Source organism: Anopheles coustani, chromosome 2 (assembly GCF_943734705.1).
Source record: "Anopheles coustani chromosome 2, idAnoCousDA_361_x.2, whole genome shotgun sequence".
NCBI lineage: Eukaryota > Metazoa > Arthropoda > Insecta > Diptera > Culicidae > Anopheles > Anopheles coustani.
In genome coordinates, this window is record NC_071289.1 from 85,327,608 (window position 1) to 85,352,573 (window position 24,966).

Consider the following 24,966-nt stretch of genomic DNA (forward strand, 5'->3'; position numbering starts at 1 on the left):
CGCGAAAAGCGTCACTAAAACGGTTTGCTCAAGAGTTTCGGGAAAACTGGTCCACAAGCACGGCAAAAGTACTGTTTGTCTTGCTGGTTCAACACCGAACTTGAAAGGTCACTTTTCTGCCCCCTTCACCACTTCTAGAGTTCAACTGACATTAATCACTCACGCGTGCTTTTCCGACGATCCTTTTCCGGTGACCAATCCTTAAACTGATTTCACCCCAAACGAACGTGTCTCTCGAACGTTCGGTAAGTCGCCTCTTAAATCGGTACTCGGTGCCTTTAAACTGTCTCACTGTCCGCGTCCAAGCAGCGTTGCACTCTCGAGAGCTCGAAGTTTTCGCGTACAATTTCGCCAGAAGGTGGGAAAACACTGAGCCGTAAAGCGACGGCACGGCGCGCGAATATGCCCGCAGTCGGCTTTTCCGAGTGGGAGTTTTTTCACCCGCTCCGGTAGAGGTTGGTGGGTGCTGGGTGAGTGGTGAGAAAATTCCTTACACGAGTGAGACGGCTTTAGCTCGGATGGTGATGTATTTACTGCGGGGGAAAAAAAGGGAGCTCACATGTCTTGGAAAACAAGAGCACCGAAGGAAAATGCCTTCGCCTCGCTCGCTCACCGATGGTGGTTTTTCCTTTCCCACCCACTGTTTGTTGTCAGCGAGGAAAGGAATTTCGGTTTCGGACCGAGCGGAGTGAAACGTCCTGTATGTCGTTCTCGCTCACTGTTTGCGTTTTAAGTGAGTTTGCCCGCTGACTCAACGCTCACGGCACAAGTTGGTGGCGGAATTATGTACTAAATGATGATAAATTAACATGCGGAGGAATTCCGAATGAACTTGGTGACAAGTCGATCGGGAAGAGTTGTTTTTCGGGATGAAAGAAATAAACTGAAGTTTTCCTATTGCAAAAGGCTCCACTTGTTTGTGAGACGTAATTTCGAACTCTCATCAGATCAGATGAAAATGAGAACACTCAATCTTCGCGCGCGCTTCGCGAGTGGGAGCCAAGGAAAGGATACACATTCTTCAAATTGTTTGCCTTCCCGTGATTTGTTTTTCCTTCTCGCACCGGGCGCAGAAAACAAAAGCCAGCCGTAATTTGGGCACATTTTCCTTTCGTACACTAACGCCTTCTCTTCGGTGAGTTCGTTTTTCTTCTCCTGCCTCACTCGCGTTCGTTCTTTCTCTCTTTCTTTCACTCTCTCTCTCAGCTTCCCTCCCATTTCTGACACGCTCCCCTTGGCGAACCGTTGGCATGCGAGAAACTGAAGCGATTGACTATTTTTAAAACCGGGAGTTCGGAGTGGGTTCGCGTGCGGCGTTTTGTTGGCGTCCCTAGCGACGGTCGCTCGGACGGACGGGAGGCAAAAGCCGCCGGACTTTAGACATCAATACATCGCAACATCATCGGCTGACATCGGCCCGGCAACGTCGAACGCGCGGAGGGCGAAGGCGAATCAAAATGCAAGAATGTTGGCGGACCCTCGATTCGATTTCGGTGAATGGGGGCGAACGCCGCGGCTCTGAAGAGTCAGAAATTGGGGTTAAAAATGCAACACATCGATACCGCGCTGGGGAAGATGCACTTCGCGAAAGCGGTTGAAGTCTCGTAGAAGAACCGATTCATCGGCCGCAATGGAATGTGGATTGCTGCTGGCCGTTGATTGACGATGGTAACTGAAGTTATTTTCTTATTTCGTTTGTTAATCATAAAGACTTGTGTTGTTATGAATAAACGCTTAATGAATAAAGTAATGTATTTATTAGCCTGCATTTTTTTCAAGAAATAAAATAAACCTGTTTGCCGCCAAAAACACTGTGAACATTTAAACACTTTCCACTGCCCAATTTCAATCGCGGTGATGGTAGGTATTTTTTTAAAACAAACAAAAGCCAAATATACAACTGAATTTATTTACCAAACATCCACCTCATTGTAAGCCCATCATTCACACATTTTTCCACCCACATAGCTGCATATATTGCTCAGTGGCTGTTGCTCTCCTACCTTAATGCACTTTCAATTTATATTATTTGCCTTTTTCCCCATATTTTTGTTTGAAACCTTCCTCCGGCACATGAATCACAACAGCTGAGAAGTGTAACGGCGGTTCGTTCGGCACGAAAAATGCATTAACACTCACGGGCAGCCGTAAATCTTTCGCTTCGAGAGATGCAAACAAATGGTTGATTTCTTTTTTCTTCTCCCATTTCTCTAGCGTCCGAAAGTGAAAGTCGATTATCGGTTCCTTTCTTGTTATTGCTTTTCCATTTTTCTTTTCATTTTACAACAGGATGTTCTTTGTTCCCCCCCCCCCCCCCCCCACGCTGCCGTCCGGTTTGAGTTTATCCGATACAAAAATACAAACCTTTTACGACGCGCCCCAAAAGCACGCGATCGAAACCGTTTCGGGTGACAATGTTCAGCCCCTTTCAAACGCGTTTGAAATTGTTTTGAGATCAGCAATCATTCGGCTTTCCTTTGAACGTTGGGCCATCCTTTATGCACCAGAGTGATCGTAAATCTTAAAAAGCAACATTCAAACGGGATCGTTGTGCAAGTTACTTTTGATACGATGCAATTTGGAAGCATAAAATGTTGGTTGGAATGCAAGCAGAAAAACACATTCTTTTCAGTCGCATTCTGCTGTCAAGTTGTCCACTCCGCGGGGGCGTCTCGCCATTGCATTGGTCAACTTTTTTCAATATTTTCTACGGTCAACGATCAACGAGAGCGTTGTATGGACTTTTATTTTATTTCGTTTACGTAGAAATTCTTTTTCGGTATCTTCAACCCTTTATCAAGTGTTTTCCGAGTCAACGAACGGATGAGTATGTCGGCCATCTGCTCGGTTTTCGTCTGTTTACGTCTTGTGGTGCATTTTATTTGGTCTGATGGGTTTTTATTTTTCAAGTTCAAAAATGCATACAACTGTTGAGTGGCTGAATTCGTATCGTTAGAAGAGTATAATACGTTTTGTTTTGATGGAAACTGTTTTGCTACATTCATTTTGTTTGTTTACCTAGTGTAAAAAATCATCCTAGGGAACAAAAACAACCCTCTCCAATTCTACGACGCATGCAGGCGTCAATTCTGCGAAAACTTTCCCTACACTTGACCCGGTGTTCACTTCCGCTAAGCCTGTTAATTGTCGCAAACAACACACTCATTTTATTGCGTCAGCAATTAACAACTTCCTCTTTTTCTCTAAACATCGCCCTCCTCCCACTCGCGGCGCTGGCGTACGGCTTAATAGTATATGGTCCGCTCGTGAAAGAGTATCTACACCACAAAACATGGCACAATTTATTTATTAACCTTGATCTAACCAGATCGAAAGAGTTGCGGTGTGGCTTAGCGCACGTTGGGATAGAACTTTCTTTCGGTTTATTTTAGCTGTTGATTGTTTTTTTCATGCTCCCTCGAACCTCGTAAGCCATTTTCGCATGCCGCCGATCGTGCTTTGTTTGTTTGTTTAAAAAAAGATTGTCTGAGCGCAAAAAAGGCGACATCCGCAGTTCAAAAATAAACGCAACACAGCCGATCGGCTCGAGCCAACGGAAGGCAACGAGGAAAGACCAAAAAGGAAGGTGGTGGTGTAGAGCGAATGAGAGATAAGACTGACCACATCCGCTTTTCGGGGACTCTAAGAATACCGGGCCGGGCCACGCCGAGATGGTGGGAGGGTAGGTGAGCGGGTAGTTAGCCGCTTTAAATTATCCCGCTCTATATTTAGTACCTGTCAGAAATAAATGGTTCCTTCGGCCATTTACATAATGGATTCGGGAGGACCATAAAGGACCGAAAAAAACGCGTTTTCCCCTCAAAACGATCGCCACCCGGAATGACCTGCTAAAGAATCGCCATTTTCCGGCGCGATCGCATTCAGCACGCGAATTCTGACCAACCAGATCGGTTTTTTCCCGCTCCCAAAGTGAGTGACGGATGAGTGCTAGAATCTTTCAAGTCGTGCAAAACCGCCGATCGTTGTGCTTTGCGTCCTTCTAATAATATCAAGGCCCGACGAGGGACCGACGAAGACATGACATGACGCCGATAACGACCCGACGCGTCCTGAACTCTGACACGACGCATCGTTTCGGGCACGCTCCGATGGTGACGAACCGAAACGGTATACGATTCAATTGGCGCTCGACTGCTCCCTCCTTGCAACACAGATAGTTGGTGGAAGTGATAGAGAAGGTTACATTGACTGCTATAATTTATCGACATATTTATAGCCCTCTTTGGAGATTAATCTTTGACGAGGTTTAATTTCTCCTAAGCCAGGGGCCGGCACAGGAGATGAAAAAGAACCCGGAACCGCGAGAAACCTTAAACGATGATTTAAATTTATACTCTTTTTGATGGACTGTCAATTTTCTAATCCAATGATTGTAACGTATTACAATTAATAATTAATGTTGATGAATTCTTATTTTCGATGAATTTAGTTCTTTCTCAATTTTGAACTGTTTGTTCGTTGTACAAATTGTTTAAATTAGTCTCTATTACTCTCCTGGTAGTAGTAATAATAGTAGTAGTATGATTTATTGCGTAGAACACATGGTAGAATAGTTGTGGCAATAGGTAAGATACTAATGGGTTTGACCTTCATCTTTTTACATTACTGTTGAAGGTTCTTAACTTGGCAGACTTTATGTTGAACTAGCTTGACGCCCCGGCGTTGCTCGGTGACGAAGGGATTGAGAAAAGAATTATGGTTTGAACTATTACTTGAAAGATATGTTTGAATGTTTGATCAATTCATCAATTTCCCTGTAATGTATAAACCTTAGGGTAACTATGTTGGATACACCTTGATATTTTTTTACATGCTTGTTTTGTTTGTGTTAGTAAAACTGAGATTAAATTGTAAAATTTAGATGATTTTATCAAAAAATAGAGATCAAACAAACCTTCCACAACATCTGCAGTACCTTAACTTAATGTGTGAAAAGTTTCAGAAGCGACAGTTCAGTATTGGTCGAGTTTTTAGTGTACAAAGAACTCCATACATAAAAAAAGCTAAAATATGTAGTAGATTCCGAGTCGTCAAAGTCGTTAGGTTGGAGTGAGAAAATTTTTAATTTGAAACCCCACCTCAGGACAATAATATCTGCATAATTTATAAGCGAATTGAATTAATTGAATAAAACCTAATCGGTCTAATTTGTAATCAAATTGCGAATATTACGTTTGATTGTTTTGAATGTTGTCCTCAACTTTGCTCTTGCTTGACCAACATTATTCTACTGAAAATAACTATTTTACTCCTATTGTTTTACTACGGAATACTTGTATTGCCGTACTCTCAGGAATTAAAATAATTTAGCTGCAAGATGTTTTAAATTTTCGGAGTGGTGTCAAAATTTGCATAGTTCGAATTTATGATACGATGTTTTAGAACAATCAAAACTAAAAATGTGATGCAAAAAGTCTAATATAAAAAAGGAGAAAACTGTCTGCTATTGAATATCTCGTTCAATAGTTCCAACGTGCGTTTTTAGGACAAACAAGTGAGACATCGTGAACAAGATTTAAAATATGTTTTGTTTTTGTATGTTATACTACTATTTTCTTACCAACCGGATAGAACTAGATGGCGTCCTAAGCCATTCCACACCTCCAGCCTCTAATTTTTAATAGCATTCCACTCCCCCCCCCTCCCAACCACCAACTTTTCGTTTAATAAATTCCTTTTGAGTGGAAAATATTGTGACTGTTACACACTCCATACACAGTGCTGTTTACCCGCGACCTAACGTGTTGTCTCAACGCGCGGTTCTGCAACATTCCGATGGAATTTTAATGTGAAGAAACTCTGCCACCCCAAAATAGATCTTAATCGTAAGAGAGAGAGCGGGCGGGCGGGCGAGTGGGCAAGAACGCAACACACCCGCCCAATTGCCGTGCTTCACGGACAGTTTGACCGTTACGGATCGTGCGTCTCGATTGCGTCGGGCCGTCGGTGTGCGGACAACAAATGAGGAAATCTTAAAAGTCGCTCAGGTTCGCGGGGGATTTTCACCTTTTAAAAAATATTTTTATTAGCCGACAGTGGCTTCGGTGATGATGCTGTTGATGCTGTTGATGATGATGCCGTCCGGTACGAGTTACATTCGATTGCGACGCAACCAGCGGGACACGCTTCTGCCAGTTGCCCTAACGAAGGTGGTGATGGAGCCGCCTGGTCGCTCGTGGAATGTGCGGAATGCGGTCAGCGAGGAAGTGAGTGGAAACGTGCGCAGGGCCATTTCCACCGATAGGCGGTGAGCGAAAGGAAATGTCGCCGCAGAAATAATTTGTTGTTTCCGTGAGCTCGCATCCATCGAACGAATAGAATTCCGTCGTGGCGGGAGTGAATCACCGGGCACCTCCATCGTCGATGAGCGAGGAACATTTTTATGAATGAAACCCTACACCACGCCGATGGATCATTCAATGGTTTACGAACGGGCGAAAAATAATAATGACATGTTTCTTTCCATCTGTTGCCTCCCATGTCGGCTATAAACTTCAAGTGTGTTCAAACGAAGAACGCAACACACAATCACAGTGTTAGATAATGCTGGTATCAGATTCATCATCTCAACACAAAAACCTCTCCATAATGAGCTCATCTCCCGGCTCCCAAAGCCGTCATATCAGAACGACGAATCCTTCAAAAACCGAAACGCTTCCAAACGTGCACTCGTCGTTACAGAACCATTAATAAGACGGCCAGCTCTTACGCCATCACGGCCAACCTGGAACGCGCGCGCAGCCGAGCAACTTATTGCTTCTGTTTACATCTCAAGTAACCCTCGCGCGGGCCAAAGAACTTTCTCGCTCGCGGTCACTCGGGTGGCGCCAGGGGTGGTTATAAATTACTGTCCGCCCGCCCGGCCCCGGAATGTGCGTCCAGGACGGGGCCCGCGGGGTGGCAAGGACGACCCACACACATACGAAGATGGAGCTTGTTTTCCCCTAGTTTTCGTTGCTTACGATCCTGCCAACAAGACGGTCCGGGTTTTGAGTGTCAATTAATCTAGATGAAATGGAAGACGAATGGTATTTTTCATTGCCTCAGTTTGAGGGCAGCGCGTGAACGGTGGGCGGAACGTGTCGGCCATAGGGGACGCTTCTTTTTTGTTGTACAAGGATTAACTCCCACAAGAAGAGGAGAATGTTGAAGCTGGCGGCGTTGAAAACAGTATTTGTTTACGAGGCCACATTTTCAACGATCGAGTCATGGTGTTGATTTCCATGCAACATTAAACCTATTATGATATTCGCGCATCGTTTATGAGTCTGTTTGAGAACCGCCACGAAATTTCTGGAGCTAGAGGAAAATAGCACTACATTAGTCACAAATGATCTGACATGATCAATCACATTATAGACTAAGTTTCAACCCCCTTGAAAGGTGTCTCAGGAGGTTTCGTGTACTCGAAGTTGAACAGAGAATAACAAGGGATCATCTCAATAAATGTCAAGCTATTCTCATTTACCTCCTTTAAACCGGATCTTTCTACATTTCCCTCTTTGTTTGTGTGTCAATTTTAAGACTCGCCTTGGTGGTGAATTACACGGTCGTAAATTTCCTGCCCTAGCGGCTAACATAGAAACAAAAGGGGTGTTGCGGATGCTCGAACGGCACACTTGTTTTGTACGCACTTTCTATTCGTCCTTGACACCGATCGCAAAAGCAGCGGGAATGTGACAAACAAGAACTTTCTTTTATGTTTTTATCGCGCAGTTCGCTTCTTGGTGCCGTGGATCGTTCCCCGAGGGAAGATTTCCGTCCCAATTTCCCATCCTCATTCAAATAAGAGGCGCAATTTAAATGTTTGCGCCTCACACGACCTGTACCGTTCCACCTTCGTCGCGTTCAAATTCGCCGCAGAATGTTTCTAATAATTGAAAAATTATCCCTAACCCCTTCCTTTGGTGGGTTGATGTTGTATCAAATTTAAAAATGCCTCAAGATATCCGTCGCCATCCGGTCATCCGGTCAAGCCACATGTTCGACAGCCTGGGCAACTTTTGAAAGACACGCTCTAGAAACGGGCTGACGGAGGATGGAATTGGGGGCACCGATTGTTCTATTCCTGGCTCGCATAACTCGCAACTAACTCATTCACGGCGATCACTCGCCATCCCACGGAAGTTACACGCAAATTAGCCCCAAAAAGTATACGACAGAAAAAAAAATGGGAAGAAATCGTTTACGTTGTCAAAGAACGTCGATTTCGGGATATGCGAAAATGCGTACGCGTTCGATGACTCAGCTGGCCACCGGTCAGTCGGTCGGATCAAATAAAGTTTACTACCATATGTACACACACACACACACACACACACACACACACAGACAAACGAAACACCTTGTCATCCACTTGCCCTTCCCACAGCGCTTCCGGTCATTTCGCGATCCTCATGCCAACTGTTGCGAGTGTATCGGTGCGATGTTGTTCCACCCGTCGATGTTTGGTTCTGCAGCTTGGCCACGGAGCGTACAATTTGAACCAGATGTTTTCGCAACGTTGGCCACACCGCCCGGGCCGTCTCTGTCGTCATCGTGTTGAAGGTGGGTGAACGGCAGCAACGGCTCGAAATTTTGAGACGATGAGCCATCGAACGGTTTGTTTACAGCGACGCTACGCAAGCTTGCTGGTAAACAATCCGGACTCCGGGGCGAATATCTGCGCTTCATCTTTGATTAGTGTAGGTCGGATTGATGCGTTATTATTCGTGTTGCGTAACGGAAGGAAGCGAACGACTGATGGGTTGGATTATTTTGCGGTTATCGTCACCCGCCCACGGAGTAAACATCGGTAGCAACAAGTGGCATTATTAGTTATCAGTAATTCAAACACAGAAATTAACATTACAGATTATTCAAATGAATTAACTTACGCAACTGTTTTATGAAACCAAAACAACGAGTTGAATTAATTTTTATTTCTGACATTTCCTCAAATGGTTTTGCGCTTTGTTACAAAACGAAGCTAAGATAAGTAAAATGAAATCTTTTCTCACTAGGATAAAACAGTGTAGCACATGCAAATTAACCCTGCGTGAGCATGATATTGTTTAATAACTGCTGCCCCTTCGGTGGAATGAACCATGTTCGTAACGAGTTTTATTTGAATCCGGCAAACGGCGCTCCGTCAGCCTGCGCCTATGCAACCAGCATTGCATTCAACGAGGATCATTTGATCGCAAGTTTATTTTAGATGTGGGAAATTATTACATTCAATGCTTTGCCATTTTGAATAACATCGGTTATGGAGAATACTGTCGAATCACAACATCAAAACGGTCTTTGAGACCCATACCTAACGACGTCCATCGTGTTACACCGAGAACATTAAAAACACATTGCTTACAGCCTACCTGGACGGTCTCACATTTCGTCCTCCACGCTCACCTTGTTCGAGTACCCGAGGCTTTCGATCGGTTTCGCCGGCTGTTTCTCCAGCTCCCGTCGCTCCTGGGCCTCGATCGACCACGGCTGCAGCTCGCCGGACGCACCGAACCAGTAGATGACGCACCCGACGAGGTAGATGCCGGCCGCGATGTAGAACACGGTCTTCCACTCGTCGTCGCTCTTGTTCGACGTTATGTACCCGGTGATGATGGGGCTCACGATGCCCGGGATGGTGGCGAACGTGTTCGAAATGCCCATCAGCACGCCGGCACTCTTCGGCGAGAGGTCCAGGTGGTTGACGGCGAAGCCGGACCACGCGAACGCACCCAGTCCGACGGCGATCGTAATGCAGGTTATAGTTGGCCCCGGCTCAAGGATGAACGCACCGACGATCATGAACACCGTCTGGGCGAGGAAGGCACCACAGTTGAAGTACCGGCGGACCTGGGTCGTCGTCAGGTAGCCCTTCAGCTGGCACCAATCGGCCAGATAGCCGGACACGAACAGCAAGATGCCCATCACCAGATACGGCACGGCCGACACAAAGCCTGTCTTTTCCAGCTCGAAGTGCATCGCATCTGCAAGGAGGACCTCATTAGAAATAGTCCGAGGGGTGGACCACGAAAGAAAGCACCTAATTACCTTTCAAAAACGTTGGCAACTGAGTGAGCAGCGTATAGAAGCCCCAGTTCTCGGAGAAGTGCGACACGACCAGCGCCCACACGGCCACCGATGTCAGGATACCCTTCCACGGGTGGCGCACCTTGTCCTGCTCGCCCTCGGTGCGCCCGAGCGACTCCAGGATGAACTCCTTCTCCCGCTGACTGATCCACTTGTCCACCTCGGGTGACGTCTTCACGAAGAACATCCACGCGCAGAACCACAAGCAACCGATCACGCCAAACACGTAGAAGACGCTCTCCCAGCCCCAGGCGTTCGCCAGAATACCGCTCAGCGGCATGGCCACAACCGTACCGGCGTAGTTTCCGGCGAAGGCGATCGACGCCATGCGGGAACGCTCGCTCGGCGGAGCCCACCGGGACCAAACAGCGTGGATGCACGGAAAGGTGACACCCTCGAAGATGCCCTCCACAATGCGCACGGCCAGCAGGACCGCCACACCCGCTTTGGCCGCCAGCGGAGTTAACAGAGTCAACACGGCGGTTGTACCAATCCCAACGCCAAACACCTGCCGCCAAAGATAAACAATGAAAGACAGTTTTAATTAAATTCCAACAACTCGCAACACCAGCCCGGTTGCCATTGATTTGGTTTTTGGTACTCCAGACGCAAACTCACATAATTGCCTCCGAAACGGTTCGAGATGAAGCCACCCAAGAAGGGCGTCAGTATGTAGCCGTAGAAGAACGAACTCAGCACGTACCCCTGCAGGCTCGAGCTCCAATCAAAGTATTGCTCCTGAAAGTGCGAGGATCAAAAACATAATTCCACCATACCTTTAACCACTCCGCGAGGAACACTTGGCGACAAACAAACGGTTGATTGCGACCCGGCGCAATAACGGGCCAACTTTCTGTTTGTGTTCGTGCCCAAATTGGGCCCGGGAACTACTTACGTAGCCGACGGTACCGTTGTCGTAGTGGACGGTCCGATTCTCCGTCATGGCCACGATGGCCACGCTCAGGTTCACCCGCAGCGAGTAGACGTTGAAGAAGCCGAGGAAAGCCATAAACACCACAATGTAGCGGCGCCGCTTCCAAAACATCCACAACGGAGCGTCGATGCCATCACTGTCGGGGGTGGCAATAACAGAAGGGAGTAATCAGTGGTTAGACACGAGTGGTCGATTTGGTGGATATAGTCATGGCCTCTTTTATTCTGGACACTGTTCGTTCAATGCTAAATCTGATGAACCTAAATCTCCTGGGCGTAATTCTGTGGCAGGGCATAAATCTGGTTATTCGTACTTCATTTAAGTGTTCTGTTCATTTATCTTAATCACCACTTTTTCATATTCTTACGCTTTCCTACGATGTATGTCTTAGTTCGAGAAGCTTTAGTGACATATATTATGAGCCATAACCAAGACGATAGTCATCAAAAAACTTTTACATGGCACAAGTTTTATTTGATCCAATTGCTCTGATGTATTTATCCCTGAAAGACCATCTTGGCTCGGTACTAGAGTGCCACCCACGCAACAAGTTCCTCGGGCAACAATGACACCGACGGAAAGGTACTCAACAATCTCGCATCCCTCCAGGCACTGTTTACAACTCGTTACGCAACAGGATGGTGCATTTATGCGGACTAACGCATCGGCACGGGGGAAAAGCGACGCATCGTACGACGCACTCCATCATCATCCCATCGAGCGTGGCACATGTCACACTGAAGACCGGCTTTGATTGAAATGAACTATAAAGAGCGGAGGGTCCAATAATCTCCCAACTAATGGCGCCGTTTAAAATATTGCCATCAAATACGATAATCCCTCTATCGAGTCCGGTACAAATCCGGCGCATGTTATCAGGATTATTAGGGAAGAAGCCCCCACCGTGTGAACCCCTCCACCATTGCCCACACGCCCCAGGGGCCGCCCCACGCAAGCATATGGTTCATAAGAGCAATTGACAAATCGAGCTCATCAATGGTCAGTGCGGAATTTGTTAATTGCTGATAAGTCACGTAGCGTGATGCCACTTATCAGCGTCGAATAAATGCAACAATACAATCCACGCCTCGCTCGATAAGGGATTGATAATTTGGTCTGAGGCTGTTCGGAATTTCCATTTAAAGCAGGTGCATAACTTTTAGGCATCAGATTTGTCGTAATAGCTCAACATAAATAAACAATATTTCAATTAGAAGAGTTTTCCATATAAATGTCAGAAACAGTTTAATAAAAATTAATGCAATTAAAATAATAACCACAAACTTTATTAAAAAGACCATCTCTAGTTGAATTAAAGCTTTACAAGCAAATATAAAAACGTTCACGAAATAATTTAATATTGAGACTTACTATAAATAAATGTTTCGCCTTCGGTTAATGATTTCTCCCAAAACAATTCTTATTTATATAAACTTTTATGAATATCTCATATTATTTTCTTTACATCAACAATCAAATTGAAAAAAAAATAATTTTTTTAAATATAATCTGAGAGGCTTTGCAAAAGAATAATCAAAATCGTAAATAATTCACCGTAAATAAATTATACGATTCACCATTCGAAAATCATTCACCATACGATTCACCAAAAAAGAAAAATTTAACAAACATTCACGGTTCAGTTGTGTTTTCTTGTAACAAGCGTACAAAGTAACTAATTGAAGCATTCCACCACATGGTAGAGTCTCGTTCAACAAAAACCGCCCTTCGCTTCTTTCGATTGTGGGACCTATTTAACGATTCAATGGGCAGATATTTCCCACATGTTCTGTAAAAAAGCTTGTTTCAACCTTCCTTCGACTACGGGCCACATTCAGGCTGCATTCACGATGAGTTTGCGTACGACCCTGAGGGTTGCATCTTCACCGAAAGGAAACGAGGTAATCCGCTTCACCCGAACTTGACCGACTTACAGTCTGTGTGAGGGCAAATATTATAAGTCCTAAGAAGCTTGATTGCACCGCGGAATGCGGAATGAAAACGAGCGGCAATTTCTATGCCCTTGTTGCGGTTTAATTATGGGCGGAAGCTGCTGTTGCCGCTGTCAAGCCCTGTGAGTGATTTATCATACGCCCGTTGCGTCGGAGTCCTTTCACTTTCCGTTACCATGTCACCAATCGCGAGCGGTACGTGGTATGTAATCTGGGTAAGATTCTAGGCCTATTAGAAACAGGGTGCAGCTCCATTTGCGGAATACCTTTTCACTTGCTCTAATAAAATAAAATTCTCAGGAATAAAGTGCATTAAACTTGTTTGGAGATTACTTTCAGATGTGTGTCTTTTTGCTCTTGACTTACTTCACTTTACTGCTCGGTTTAGTGTCCATGATTAAATCGTACCACTGTCAATTGTTGTCACTGACTGGTGGTTGATAAGCTAGCACAACCTACGACCGAAAAGCTGCAGGACACGTGATTTTATCTGCTTGTTACTACACTTTAATATTCCGCTTATTTTTTCACAAAAGCATTTCAAATTTTATAGCCCACAGGAACACTAACGAACTTTACTTTCGAATATTTTATTTATGTTGTTTTTTTGTTCGTCGAAATTTTGTTCTTGAAGTCACCGTTTATTTTTGTTTTGTTGTATTTATTCCCAATCAACTAGAGATAATACAACTACCCAGCTGTTTGGTTCCGGGTTTTCGTTGAGCCTAAAAGGTGAACTGCTCGATGCAGCTTCACCCGAACTACTACCCGGGCGCTCCCGAGGACACGGTCCAGTTCCCGTCGACCACAAACTCTCACACACACACACGCACTCTCCGCTCAATGTATCGTTGCACAATCCAGCAAGCCACCCCGAACCAACCCGCCGATGGAAAGAAACCGGCAAACCTGTTGCCGGATAACTGGTTTCCGAAAACCGAATTCAAAACGCGTTTGCGAAAGTTTTCGTACTGCAACCGTGGCGCCTTTTTTCCTCAATCGACTGCACGAGAGCTGCCGCTGCTGCTGGTGTAGGTGCCTATCACTGGACAAACAACAAAATTATGCCCCACCGCGAAACAGTGACGGTCGAGACAGAAGCGGCGTTCGAACGCACAACACAAGACGGCGAGAACAACGCAGCCGTTCCAGTTGACCACGTTCCGCCGACTGACACGAGTTGCGCCGCCCAAACCCGGCGATTGTTCGAAAGCCGCCGCGTGATCTTCGTCCACCGTTCGGCACTCGGAGTACAACGGTGGCGTTTGGCGAAATCGGTGTAGGTGTCATTATCATCAAATCGAAGCGCCACTTTTCGACCCAAGGTGGGGGGGAGGGGAGGCTTATCGAGTTTCGACAGTTGCTCTCTTGAGATCGGGTGGCTCTGTAAGTGGAGTGTTTTCTTTTCGTCGGAAGTACCCAGGCAGCAGCTCGTGTGGGGGGCGTACGATACGCATGTACTTAATTCGCATACATGCCGTGTCGCAAGCGTAGAATTGTTGACAATGTCACAAAAGCTGTGCGTGGAAGACCTTGAACTAAATTGTCGTCAGCTGAAACGATTCCGGAGCCGGATTCCAATAAATCTGTTTCAAACACCCATTCAACCTACGCGACACGTGGTGGCTTGAGGATGCGAAGTAGTACATCCTCTTATAAGGATTATTACATAATCAAACTTCTATTTCTTACAATCCCATTCGACAATTCTCTCTCACTTTAACTGAATGACAAGTGGAAATCGTCTTCGATCGTTTTTAATGATACCGTCGTTATCGTACTGACTTCATTGACTCAAATCATCCCTTTCATATGGTAATAATCAGCTGCAAAAGCGTATCATTAACGATCAGTTCTTCCACACACAAACACACTTAGGGTGAAACGAGATCGTTTTGAGGGAAAGAGAGATAGTTTAATTTGAACAACTGTCCCTCCGACCCTGGCATACAGCGTTCGGTAGGAGGCTCAGTAGTAGACAACGACCTCTACACCGATATCTCCGTTTAACAGCGAAATGATGGCTATCAAACTTTTGTTTACATCTAAGCTTGACGTTTTTCGTTGGCGTGTCGTTTTGATTTTGCTTTATTTTTCCTTCTCCAATAAGCGACCGTACCACGTACTAGGGTAATACAGGGTTGTAAACACCGTCCACCATTGTCCGCCGGTGGGATGGGGCTATTGGTGGGCATATTAAGGTATGTCCCCTCGGACATTTATCTTTACAACCCCCATTGTTATTGCCCATCATCAGCCGGTTGCAAATTGACAACCACGAACTTGGAATTCACTGCAAGATGTCGTTGCGTCGTTCGTGTCCGGTGCCACATGTCATCTTCGAGATAAGTTGCCGGGTGGGGGTCCACCTCTTGATGGGACACAAAGATCAACCTCTTGCCCTGTGCCATGTTATATCAGCTATCAATAGCTGCCATATTTAAAAACCGTTTCGTTTAGTCACTGATGTTCACTACGTCAGGAGCATTGGATTAATTTGGGTGATTTCGGTTTTTTAAAGAAATGTACATCAATCATCCAATTATTAGGGGAATGTGGGGCAAAATCCATCCGTTAAACGTGCGTGGAAAAAAAAACACAAACTTTTGAAATTAATTTAATTTGTTTTTGTGCGAAATAAATTGACTCAAGATTGAACATTTTCCCCATACATAACATACAATTGAATAATTCGATATATGGTAATGTATCTTGATGTTGAAAATAAAATTAACAATTTATTTTCCTACGATCTATTTCCATCACTTTTAATCTTATGAGCTCTTAAACTCGTCTCAATTTTATTCATAACTAGCTCGAAGCCCCGGCGAAGCTCGGGGAGGGAAAATGTGACTAAAGTTTTTATTCTTGGTTCATTTTCTATGCTACATTCAGATTGCCTACAGACATATTAGTAGCTGTGATATCACGCGGAAATTTTCTTTCACCAATAGTCTAGGGGGCAAAGTGCATGGGTGTTGTTCCGGAGGATCGGAGTTCGAATCTAGGCTAGGAAAAACTTTTTTGTTAACGGTTTAAAAAAAAAATTTCATGATTTTTTTTAGATATTTAATGTACTTTTTCAAATCTGACCATATTTTGTTACATAGATTTCAAATTATCATAACCATTATTAAATTAACAGCTTGGTGGTTCAATTTATTCACATAGCCATATATACCTGTATTTTCCCTATGCTATCCACTCGTACAACTGGTGTACTGGTAGTGGTGCTCGAGCCTTGTATATCAGAGGTTTGGTGTTCGAATCCCGGATGGGAAAATCTTTTATAGTACGAAATAACATTTTTCTTCAAAATCTACGTTTGCCATTCAAGTAGTGATATTTCTTCACTATTTCTAACTTGTGCTATGGTTCCTCGGCAAGACTACGGCTTCGCTCTTGGTAAACCCGTGTTCGAGTCCCGTTTCCACTTAGAGTCACATTGTGAAAAGCATGCTTCACCGTGCACTGTAAAAATGTAGGGTTTTATTGCCTCATCTCATGACGGGACTTTGAAACTAAGATTTATAAAAATAAAGATAAAGATTCGAGAATTTTAATTTTGTTTTGATAGTTTTTAACTTTTTTCGATTGACTATGAGAAATATGGTTTTTTGTTCAAGTAGTGCATATTTAATAATCTTATAATATGTTTTATCTTAACTGGTTTATAATAGCTTACCTTTGATAATAAGTTTCTATTACGTAACAAACAGTTTGTTTCTTAAGTATTTTTGAGTCAACTCAAACGAAAAGTATCATTTTGAGCAAAATAAAGCCTTCACTAAGGAATAAACTAAATGTTCTTGTTCTTCCCAAGTGTATGATGGCCATTTTCTATTCATTATAGCATTCGTTTCCATAAAATTAATACACTTTTATTGAATTAAGCGTACTGTTTCTGAATCCAACAGTTGCCTATCGAATACCTCAATACCTTCACCCAAGTACGCCTTAATCTAGCAAATAAAAAAATCCTCTCATAGCAACTTCAAGTTCACCAGTTCCATGCGCCGATTGCGTTATCTTCTGTTTTTCCACTCATTGCCAAATGCCACTTTTACTTTCCTTCACTGAAGTTCGTCGCACAACGGAGGGAAAAGTGCAGACGGGCAACAACCGAGCAGCAAACCAGTTTAATCGCAAACGATCACGTGTCGCTCGCCGGTGTACCTCGAAGAAGGGTTTTCCGTTTTGATTCCCACATGTTTTCCCAACTGCACTTTCCGTTTCAATCACTCGTCACCTCGTGTCGACCGACGTCGGCCAGGGTAGGCCGGCTCCACTCTCGATGACAGATGCATCACCCCGTAGCACCAGGAACTTCCAGCCCTTAAACGGTCGACGCAGGTTACGCAGTTCGTCAAGCAGTGTTTTCACTTAAAGCCTCGGGAGTTTGTTTTTCCACCTGACGGAAGGACCGGTGGCCGTTTATTCCATCAACCCGTTCGTGGACGCACCCGCTAGATTAAGCGCCCGTGTAAGGGCACCTCTTCCGACTCGATTCGAGCCCGGATTAACTAATCATGCCCATAAATGGGGCCGCGTTTGAAAATTAACTGACTTAACTCGAGCTTTCCCGGGCGATTTACGGACCGCGTTCCGTCAGACACCGGTGCCTTCAATGTCACCGTAATGAAGCCATGGCGAAGCACCAACGCCTTCCGGTTTTGCGTAGGGTTCGTTAATAAAAAAGAGCCGTCAGCAGAACACACTATTAGCACCCGTTCGATCCGGTTTCCTTCTGTTATGTTTGTTTGCATAATCGTTTCTCACGGCACATCTGCAGCCGACACCTTTATCAATCGTCTTGCAGACGCTTACACGTTTTTAGTGTATGTATTACACCGTTCCGTACGTATTGGGTGTTTGCAAAAGTATGGCCCGGTGTATCTCATTTTCTTTCATCAGTATAACTGTGAGGTTTTTGTTTTGGAATCTACCTTATCAGAAGAAACTCTTCGTTTTTTATTATTAAACCTATTTGGCAGTCAATTATTTGTCTTGCTACTGAATGGTAATGATGCGGTACGATAATTCTCCATTCGATACCGCTTATCAAACGGCCGTCATTAACCCTTCGAGAGTCAATGCATCATCTGCACCGATTATCTTAACGAAAAAAGTATTTAATTTGTTTACCGGCAGCCTTTAAACAAACACTAGGAGCGTGATTTCTTTTGCTTACTTTTTTTGTGATTCAAGTGCAAGTGGTTCTAAAATCACCTTCACGAGTTCTTAAAGCGCAGTATAATTTAACGTTCAAATTTTGTGCATTCACGGCACGAATCTTCTGATCTGACACGCGTTGGGCTCGCTTAAACAGAGCCTGTCTATAGGTTCCGCACCGAACTGCTGTCGTGCAGGTTAAGTATCTGATTGTGCACGATAATGGCTATTTACAAACAATCTTCCTACTTCTGCTACCTCTCACGTAGACGTTGAAAACTCAACCTGACCCTCGGGATCGCGTGAATGGCAGCCAGTTTGTTCGGTTCTGCCAAGCCGAATGGTGGACCACTCGAGGTAGAATCGATTGACCATCTCCATCGGGAAATAATCTGTTGTACTTGTTGAACCGGCGACTGGCCTACCTATGGACGCTTCGGAGAGCAGCAAACTGAGGTAAGTTGCGGTACTTGAGGTGCGATCACACTTGAGCTCAACCTGATTGGATCCACACCTCCTAATTTGACCCACAAGCGATGGCATCGAGGCGCCTATGTGGATGTTCTGGAAGCGGCGCCGATACATACTGGTGTTTCTGGCATTCTTTGGGTTTTTCAACGTCTACTCGCTGCGGGTGAACCTAAGTGTGGCGATTGTGGCCATGACCGAGAATCGCACCATCGAGCATCCGAATGGCACCGTCAGCTATGTGAGTGATGATAAGGCGATACTGCAGCCTGCGATGATCTTTAACGGTGTGTCTTTGCAGGAACAAGAGTTCGATTGGGATTCCAGCACGAAGGGGTACATTCTGAGCTCCTTCTTCTATGGCTACATCTTCACCCAGCTTGCCGGTGGCTACATCTCCAACGCCCTCGGTGGGAACTATGTAATAGGCTGGTGTTTAAGTGTCCTTTAGCAGTCTAGAACACATCTACATATAAACAGTATTGGACTTTCACACATCTTGTCTGCAGGTGTTTGGAGTTGGAGTTGGTACAACCGCCGCACTGACCCTACTGACTCCGCTAGCCGCTCATGGTGGATACGGCTGGCTGATAGCGATCCGTGCCCTCGAAGGTTTCTTCGAAGGAGTGACCTTCCCCTGCATGCACGCCATCTGGTCCAACTGGGCACCTCCGAGTGAGCGCTCCCGGATGGCCACGATTGCCTTCTCGGGTGTGTTCACCGGTACCGTAGCCTCGATGCTACTCAGTGGCGTGTTAGCTGACAATCTCGGCTGGGAATGGGTGTTCTACATCCTTGGGGCGTTCGGATGCCTCTGGTTTGTGGTGTGGATGGTGGTCGTGAAGAAATCACCCGAAACGGACCCCTACATCACCACCAAGGAGAAGGAATTCATACTGGCCACACAGCAGCGCACGTCTTCCGAAACGGCGGAGAAGGTACATCACCCTTGGCTTGCTATCGTGACCTCCAAGGCCGTTTGGGCCCTCATCGTGGCAAGCTTTGCCGAGAACTGGGGATTCTACACGCTGCTCACGCAACTTCCGACATTCCTGAAAGGTAAGACATGCTCGGCCCTCTGCAGATGGCTTCCTTATATAGCGATCAAACTTCCATCCGTGCAGATACGATGCACTTCGAGCTGCAGGCAGCCGGATTCCTTTCCGCTCTACCGTACCTGGCGTTGGGCAGTCTGCTCAGCTTCGCCGGCTATCTGGCGGATCTCTGCCAGATCAAACGCTGGCTCACGACAACCCAGGTTCGGCGGTACTTCAACTGTGGCGCCTTCCTGATACAAACGGTGTTCATGCTCGTCGGTGCGTTCATCCTGAAACCCGGACCAACCATCGCGTGCATCACCATCGCCGTCGGTTGCGGTTCGTTCGCCTGGTGTGGCTTCGCCGTCAACCATCTCGACCTCTCGCCCAAAAGTGCCGGCGTGCTGATGGGCATTTCCAACACCTTCTCGACCGTCGCCGGCATCGTTACGCCCATCGTTTCTGGACACATTACAGCCAACGGGGATGACGATGAATGGCGGACGGTTTTCTACATCGCGGCCGGTATCTACCTGATTGGATTCGTGATCTACTGGTTCGGGGTCTCCGGGGAGCTGCAGCCATGGTCAATCGAGGCGCAGGAGCGAGACCAAGCGCAACGGGAGAAGGAGAACGTTTTCGTTAACGGAGGGATGGTGCTGGACCAAAAGTCCTGAACGGATTAAGTCCTTGCTTACAATCTGTGGTCAAAAAATAACCTAGGATTAATTTAGAATCTTCATCTCTAACCAAAATTTAAAATATGAACTTAGCAGCACCCATCCAAGTCTTGGTCATGTCGTGTAAAAACAAATTGAAATAAGTTAATGATCAATAAACGTTATCTTGAATGTTCACTTTCACATCAGTCGACCCAATAATTAGTATCATATCCTCAGAATTAAATGAGTTCCTTTGCCACGCAATTATCACACGAAATGTATTAAAAATTCAATCCTCTACTAATGGCTGATCCTTAGGCACAATTACAACCCGGTACGATCGCATTTCCCATTTCCTGGGATGAGGTTTCCCGCCCTTCACTTCAAGACGAAAGTTGATAATTTTGCTACAAGCATGCGCTCGTGCTCGCGCATGTCCTCCAGCATCGCCGAGTGACCCTTGCGATGGATGACACAACCGATCACCATGCACATTAGCGCTGAAATTGCATCGGAACTAAGCGTCATCTAAGCTGAAACGGAAGCGATGGCAACCAACGCATCATCTCCTCATTTATCGTCGCTAAATGGTGGCGAAGGGCTTCGGTAAAGCTTCGTGTCCGTCGCAAACAGTTTCGTAGAGGGAGCGAGAGATACGAGCGGATTTCAACGGGTTTTGTGTTTTTGTTTAATGTTATTAATAACCGCCCATCGGACATCATTAATTACGACTTGCCCTGCACCATCGAGTGCTCTTCCCGGTCGCGGTCAAGCAACTCGATGGAAATTTTATGTTTTATGTTAATGCTGGTAAAGTGGAAACCAACGCGGCACAAAGTAGGCGTCGCCGCATCAAGTAAACCGCGTTCATCAGCTCAAAAACCCGTCCCCAGACGATGGACAAAGCGGAGCAACAAAACGACTTCGAGCAGGAGCTGCGACGACGACGAAAAGCGGAAAAACTACTCGCAAAAAAAGCAGCCGCCAGGGAGGCCCAAAATCAACAGTATAAAGTGAGTGATTTGCCCCCGAAGGGTTGGATGTCGCAGAAGCGTCGCCACGAGATAACGGGTTTATCAATTACGCTCGACAGTGAAGCTCTACAATTATGACAACATTAAATCCATTCTCCGACAGGATCACCTGCGGCGGGAGCGGGCGTTTTCGGACCAGACGCAGAGGAAATTTTTCGATAGCTGGGAAACCCTCTGCACGCAGGTGAAATGCGAGCAGCTGGTGGAGGAGTTGCGCCAGCAGCAGCAGTGCTTCGGGACGGTGTTCGATCGCAAAAACGGGTGCATCGATCGATTGCTTGCGGTTCGCGACGAGATTGGCGAAATTCATAGCAAGTGTCTTGGGCGGTTGAGGAACATAATTGATTACTTCATTCGTAAGTACTGAATATTGTGTTCTTAGGCCACATTACGTCTGTGATCTTTGAAATCAGATCTTAAAGGCATATCCTTTAGATCAGGGGTCGGCAAACATTTTCTAAAAACGGGCCAGACGATTGAAAGGAAACCGAAGGCGCGGGCCGGATACTTTAAACAATGAATTTATGTTTTCAAAGTAGTACCCTTTTGAATGGAATATTATCTTCATAGATAGTAAAGTTACTTAAAAGTGGTAAAAGATAAAATATTTTAAATTTGATTGTTTAACTTTTTTAAATATACTTATTTTCGATGAATTTTGGTTTTTTTTAACATGTAGTAGTAACACCTCACTCAACAATTTGAATCTTCAGTTGTGGGAAGAAAATAAGCCTTACATTATAAAAAATCCGGCAAAAACATAGATGTGTTTTTTATAAGAAGCACTAAAATTTTCTTACGGGCCGGATAAAATCAGTCGGCGGGCCGGACTTTGCCCACCCCTGATTTAGAAAATGCTGTTCTATTATTGATTGAAACCTGGAAACTCATGAATAATTGGTTGTAGGTCTCAAGGATTTCCTAACTGCAACGATGCTCGAACGTTATGAAGCCGATTGTCTAAAACTCCTCATGGATTTTCGTGAAGAAGCTGCATCCAAAGAAGTACTGATCATTACATAAAAATCAACAACTACACCACCAATAATAAACCTCTGATTTCCACTTTAAGTACCACGCTTGTTCACAGATGGAGATCCTGGATGCTTCGCTTGAAGAACTGTTGCAAAAAATGAAACAAGATGAAAAGGCCGGTAGCGATTGGCTGCTCGAGCAAACTAATATTAATAAATGTGCGGTAAGTAAGAAAAGTTTGTCCATAATTTGTATAAAGCGCGGAAAAACTCACCCCGTTCGTCGTTGTAGCAAATTGAAAGGCGTGAAATTATGCGCGATAAGAAATACAAGGAAATGGACGACCTCTACTGCCAGCTGAGAACGACACTCGACGGATACTTTCGGACCGTGCTGTTCCCGGAGCGAAAGCAAAGCTACGACCGGCTCCTCTACTACACTCAGCTCGAGCAGCAGGGCATCGAAAAGCGTCGCTGCCAAATCGCCGTCGCCCAGCTGAAGAAAACGCAACTCGAGCATACCCTCGCCCTGGTTCGCATCGGCGGAAGGAGACGACTGCGCACGCAACACAACTATCGCCGACTGCTCGAGCATAAGCTAAGCGTTCTGAAGGAGAAGCACCAACGGTTGGACGAGGATCATCAAATGCGCCTCAAGCAAACGTGCTCCATCACCCATCGCATCCTGCAAATCCTTAGCGAGCACCTTTCGTGGGGTGAAAAGATCGCCAAACTGGCGGCGATCTGCGCCCAATACGAAACCGAACAAGATCAGCAGTTCGCGTGCAAGTGGTTCCGGGACGGGACCGGCGAAACAGACCTCGACATCGAGGATCCTCGATATTTCGAGTACTTGATGCACAAGATCAATCGCGTCGAGGCGATTGCCATTATTCTGCGCGAGGAAAAGGTTGCGTTGGAGCGCGAAAACGATGCGCTCAGGGTGAAATTCAAAACCTTCTGCAAGCAACACAAAACCACTGACCCGGAAGAGCTGCTCCTGTGCGGTCAAGAAGTGATGCCTGAGTCATAAAACATCTCCTCTCAGCTTGAGCTTTAAGCCTTTATGTCTTTATCTCAATTTTCACTTAACTCTTAAAGAGCCCGGTTTTTGGGGCGTGATAGATGGACTGCCCGTCAAGGTCTCTCCACTCACCAACCCATTAGATTGTGTAACGATCCGCTGACGACATACGGTCTACTCATCGCGCACCAGAAAGGTGCTTCTTATCTTTATCAGACAATTTTGTCAGCTTTACTTCGGAGCATAAGTCTCCTACTCAAAGCACATTCTTTTCGTGGAAATAGCAGACGGTTGCTCATAAAATCGCACTTTATCTCTATGGCACACTTTGAGCCCATCAGAGTTACTGCGCGAAACACACGCGTGTCAGGCGGCAATTATTTATTTTCAATTTCAACACGTCTTTTGTATTTCGTAGCGGATCGGCGTTTTGGCGACATCCACCACGAGGTCTGTGGCACGGGAAAGCGGAAAGTGGTAAAACAAATGGGTTTCGTTAACGTACGGCACGAGCTTTTGTATTCAAATACGGCTCACATAGTCCAACTGCTATCGTCTAGACATAAGAACTCACTTACGTTTAACGAGTTTGAAGGAAATTGTTTGACCACTGTCCGGGTTAACATTCCGACTGAACTACAGACCTCAGGAAAAAAAAACATTAGATCGTCTACCATTTCGTCAGAGATGTTCACAGTTCGTCTGTAAAGCGCCAAAGCACTAATATCAGATAACACTGGAAGAATTTTGCGAGCAACCACATCTTGTGGAAGCTCACGTCGATGAGCATTGCGTGATGTGTGGAAGTAACTGTGGTTACCTTGAATTACTCAACTGCACGCCGCCAATGTTGTGATAAAAAAAAGGATGGGCAATAAAATTCTACCTTGAAAAACGTAACATTAAACTTGTCTGCTGACCAAAAACAGCACGTTTTAAAGAAAGTAAGAACATTGAGAGCCTCGACGCGTTCCCTTGTTATAAAACTTTAGTCACTTTTATAAAAGAGGGTTTAATGTAAAAAAGCTTAAATTCATTGAATACTTTCTGAACTTAGCTTGGAACGTTGTACAATTTAGCAAAAAGAGTTACTTTTTGAATAACATACGAAAACTGATCCTCATCCTGATCATTAAAAATACTGCAGTAGTCCTGAAAAAAATCCCAATTTCATTTCTTAATTACAAAGCCACTCAGTGCTGTTAAGTTTGAAAATAATGGTTCAAATCCTTTAGGTCGTCCAGATTTATTACAAATGGAATTTGGGGTGGAAATGAATATATTAAACATAAAATAAAATATTAAATTGTTTAACTTACGGTGACCAGTAATGAAATTGGTGTAACTACTTTTGACATTATTTTTTCAAGCAGCACACACGTATTTAAAACTTTAAATATCTGCCACATCACAAAACAACGTGTTCGATTAATGGATTTTTCAAATGGAATGAAAAATCCGTTAAGCCAGACTCGTTCATACGATTCGGAACTGAGTTCATATTTCCGACGCCCGGAACGGAAGGTCAGTTTTATGTCGCGACCGCGAAACGGTTAAACGACATTGATCTCGCGGAGTCTGCTTGAGCAGAGGTCATCGAAACGGTAAACCCTCGCG

General features: G+C 45.1%; 3 protein-coding genes across 3 annotated transcripts; 2 read left to right on the forward strand and 1 right to left on the reverse strand.

Moving 5' to 3' along the window:
• Positions 1–8,915: 8,915 nt before the first annotated feature.
• On the reverse strand, positions 8,916–13,373 carry LOC131263834 (sialin). The gene is made up of 5 exons (XM_058266096.1): positions 13,345–13,373; positions 10,988–11,162; positions 10,711–10,830; positions 10,054–10,600; positions 8,916–9,989 (listed from the first exon to the last, which is right to left on the reverse strand). The coding sequence occupies exons 1-5, from the start codon at positions 13,371–13,373 to the stop codon at positions 9,388–9,390; spliced, it is 1,473 nt and encodes a 490-aa protein (XP_058122079.1). The 3' UTR covers positions 8,916–9,387.
• Positions 13,374–18,577: 5,204 nt separating this feature from the next.
• On the forward strand, positions 18,578–20,366 carry LOC131263825 (sialin-like). Its single transcript, XM_058266085.1, has 5 exons — positions 18,578–18,606; positions 18,685–18,859; positions 18,920–19,039; positions 19,128–19,677; positions 19,743–20,366. Exons 1-5 carry the CDS (start codon positions 18,578–18,580, stop codon positions 20,330–20,332), a joined length of 1,464 nt encoding a protein of 487 aa, XP_058122068.1. The 3' UTR covers positions 20,333–20,366.
• An 847-nt stretch (positions 20,367–21,213) lies between these two features.
• Positions 21,214–23,358, forward strand: LOC131265207 (uncharacterized). The gene is made up of 5 exons (XM_058267469.1): positions 21,214–21,330; positions 21,455–21,707; positions 22,259–22,356; positions 22,424–22,549; positions 22,618–23,358. Exons 1-5 carry the CDS (start codon positions 21,214–21,216, stop codon positions 23,356–23,358), a joined length of 1,335 nt encoding a protein of 444 aa, XP_058123452.1.
• Positions 23,359–24,966: the final 1,608 nt, after the last annotated feature.

Bases quoted from the DNA above. Each gene is read 5' to 3' on its own strand.
- LOC131263834 (XM_058266096.1), bottom strand. From the start codon at position 13,373: ATGGACACTAAACCGAGCAGTAAAGTGAA. The intron at 10,831-10,987 runs GTAAGTAGTTCC...TCGCACTTTCAG, and splicing joins ACAACGGTACCGTCGGCTAC to GAGCAATACTTTGATTGGAG. The intron at 9,990-10,053 runs GTAATTAGGTGC...TCCTCCTTGCAG, and splicing joins GTTGCCAACGTTTTTGAAAG to ATGCGATGCACTTCGAGCTG.
- LOC131263825 (XM_058266085.1), top strand. From the start codon at position 18,578: ATGGACGCTTCGGAGAGCAGCAAACTGAG. The intron at 18,607-18,684 runs GTAAGTTGCGGT...TTGACCCACAAG, and splicing joins TCGGAGAGCAGCAAACTGAG to CGATGGCATCGAGGCGCCTA. The intron at 19,678-19,742 runs GTAAGACATGCT...CCATCCGTGCAG, and splicing joins ACTTCCGACATTCCTGAAAG to ATACGATGCACTTCGAGCTG.
- LOC131265207 (XM_058267469.1), top strand. From the start codon at position 21,214: ATGGACAAAGCGGAGCAACAAAACGACTTCGAGCAGGAGCTGCGACGA. The intron at 21,331-21,454 runs GTGAGTGATTTG...ATTCTCCGACAG, and splicing joins CCCAAAATCAACAGTATAAA to GATCACCTGCGGCGGGAGCG. The intron at 22,550-22,617 runs GTAAGTAAGAAA...TCGTCGTTGTAG, and splicing joins CTAATATTAATAAATGTGCG to CAAATTGAAAGGCGTGAAAT.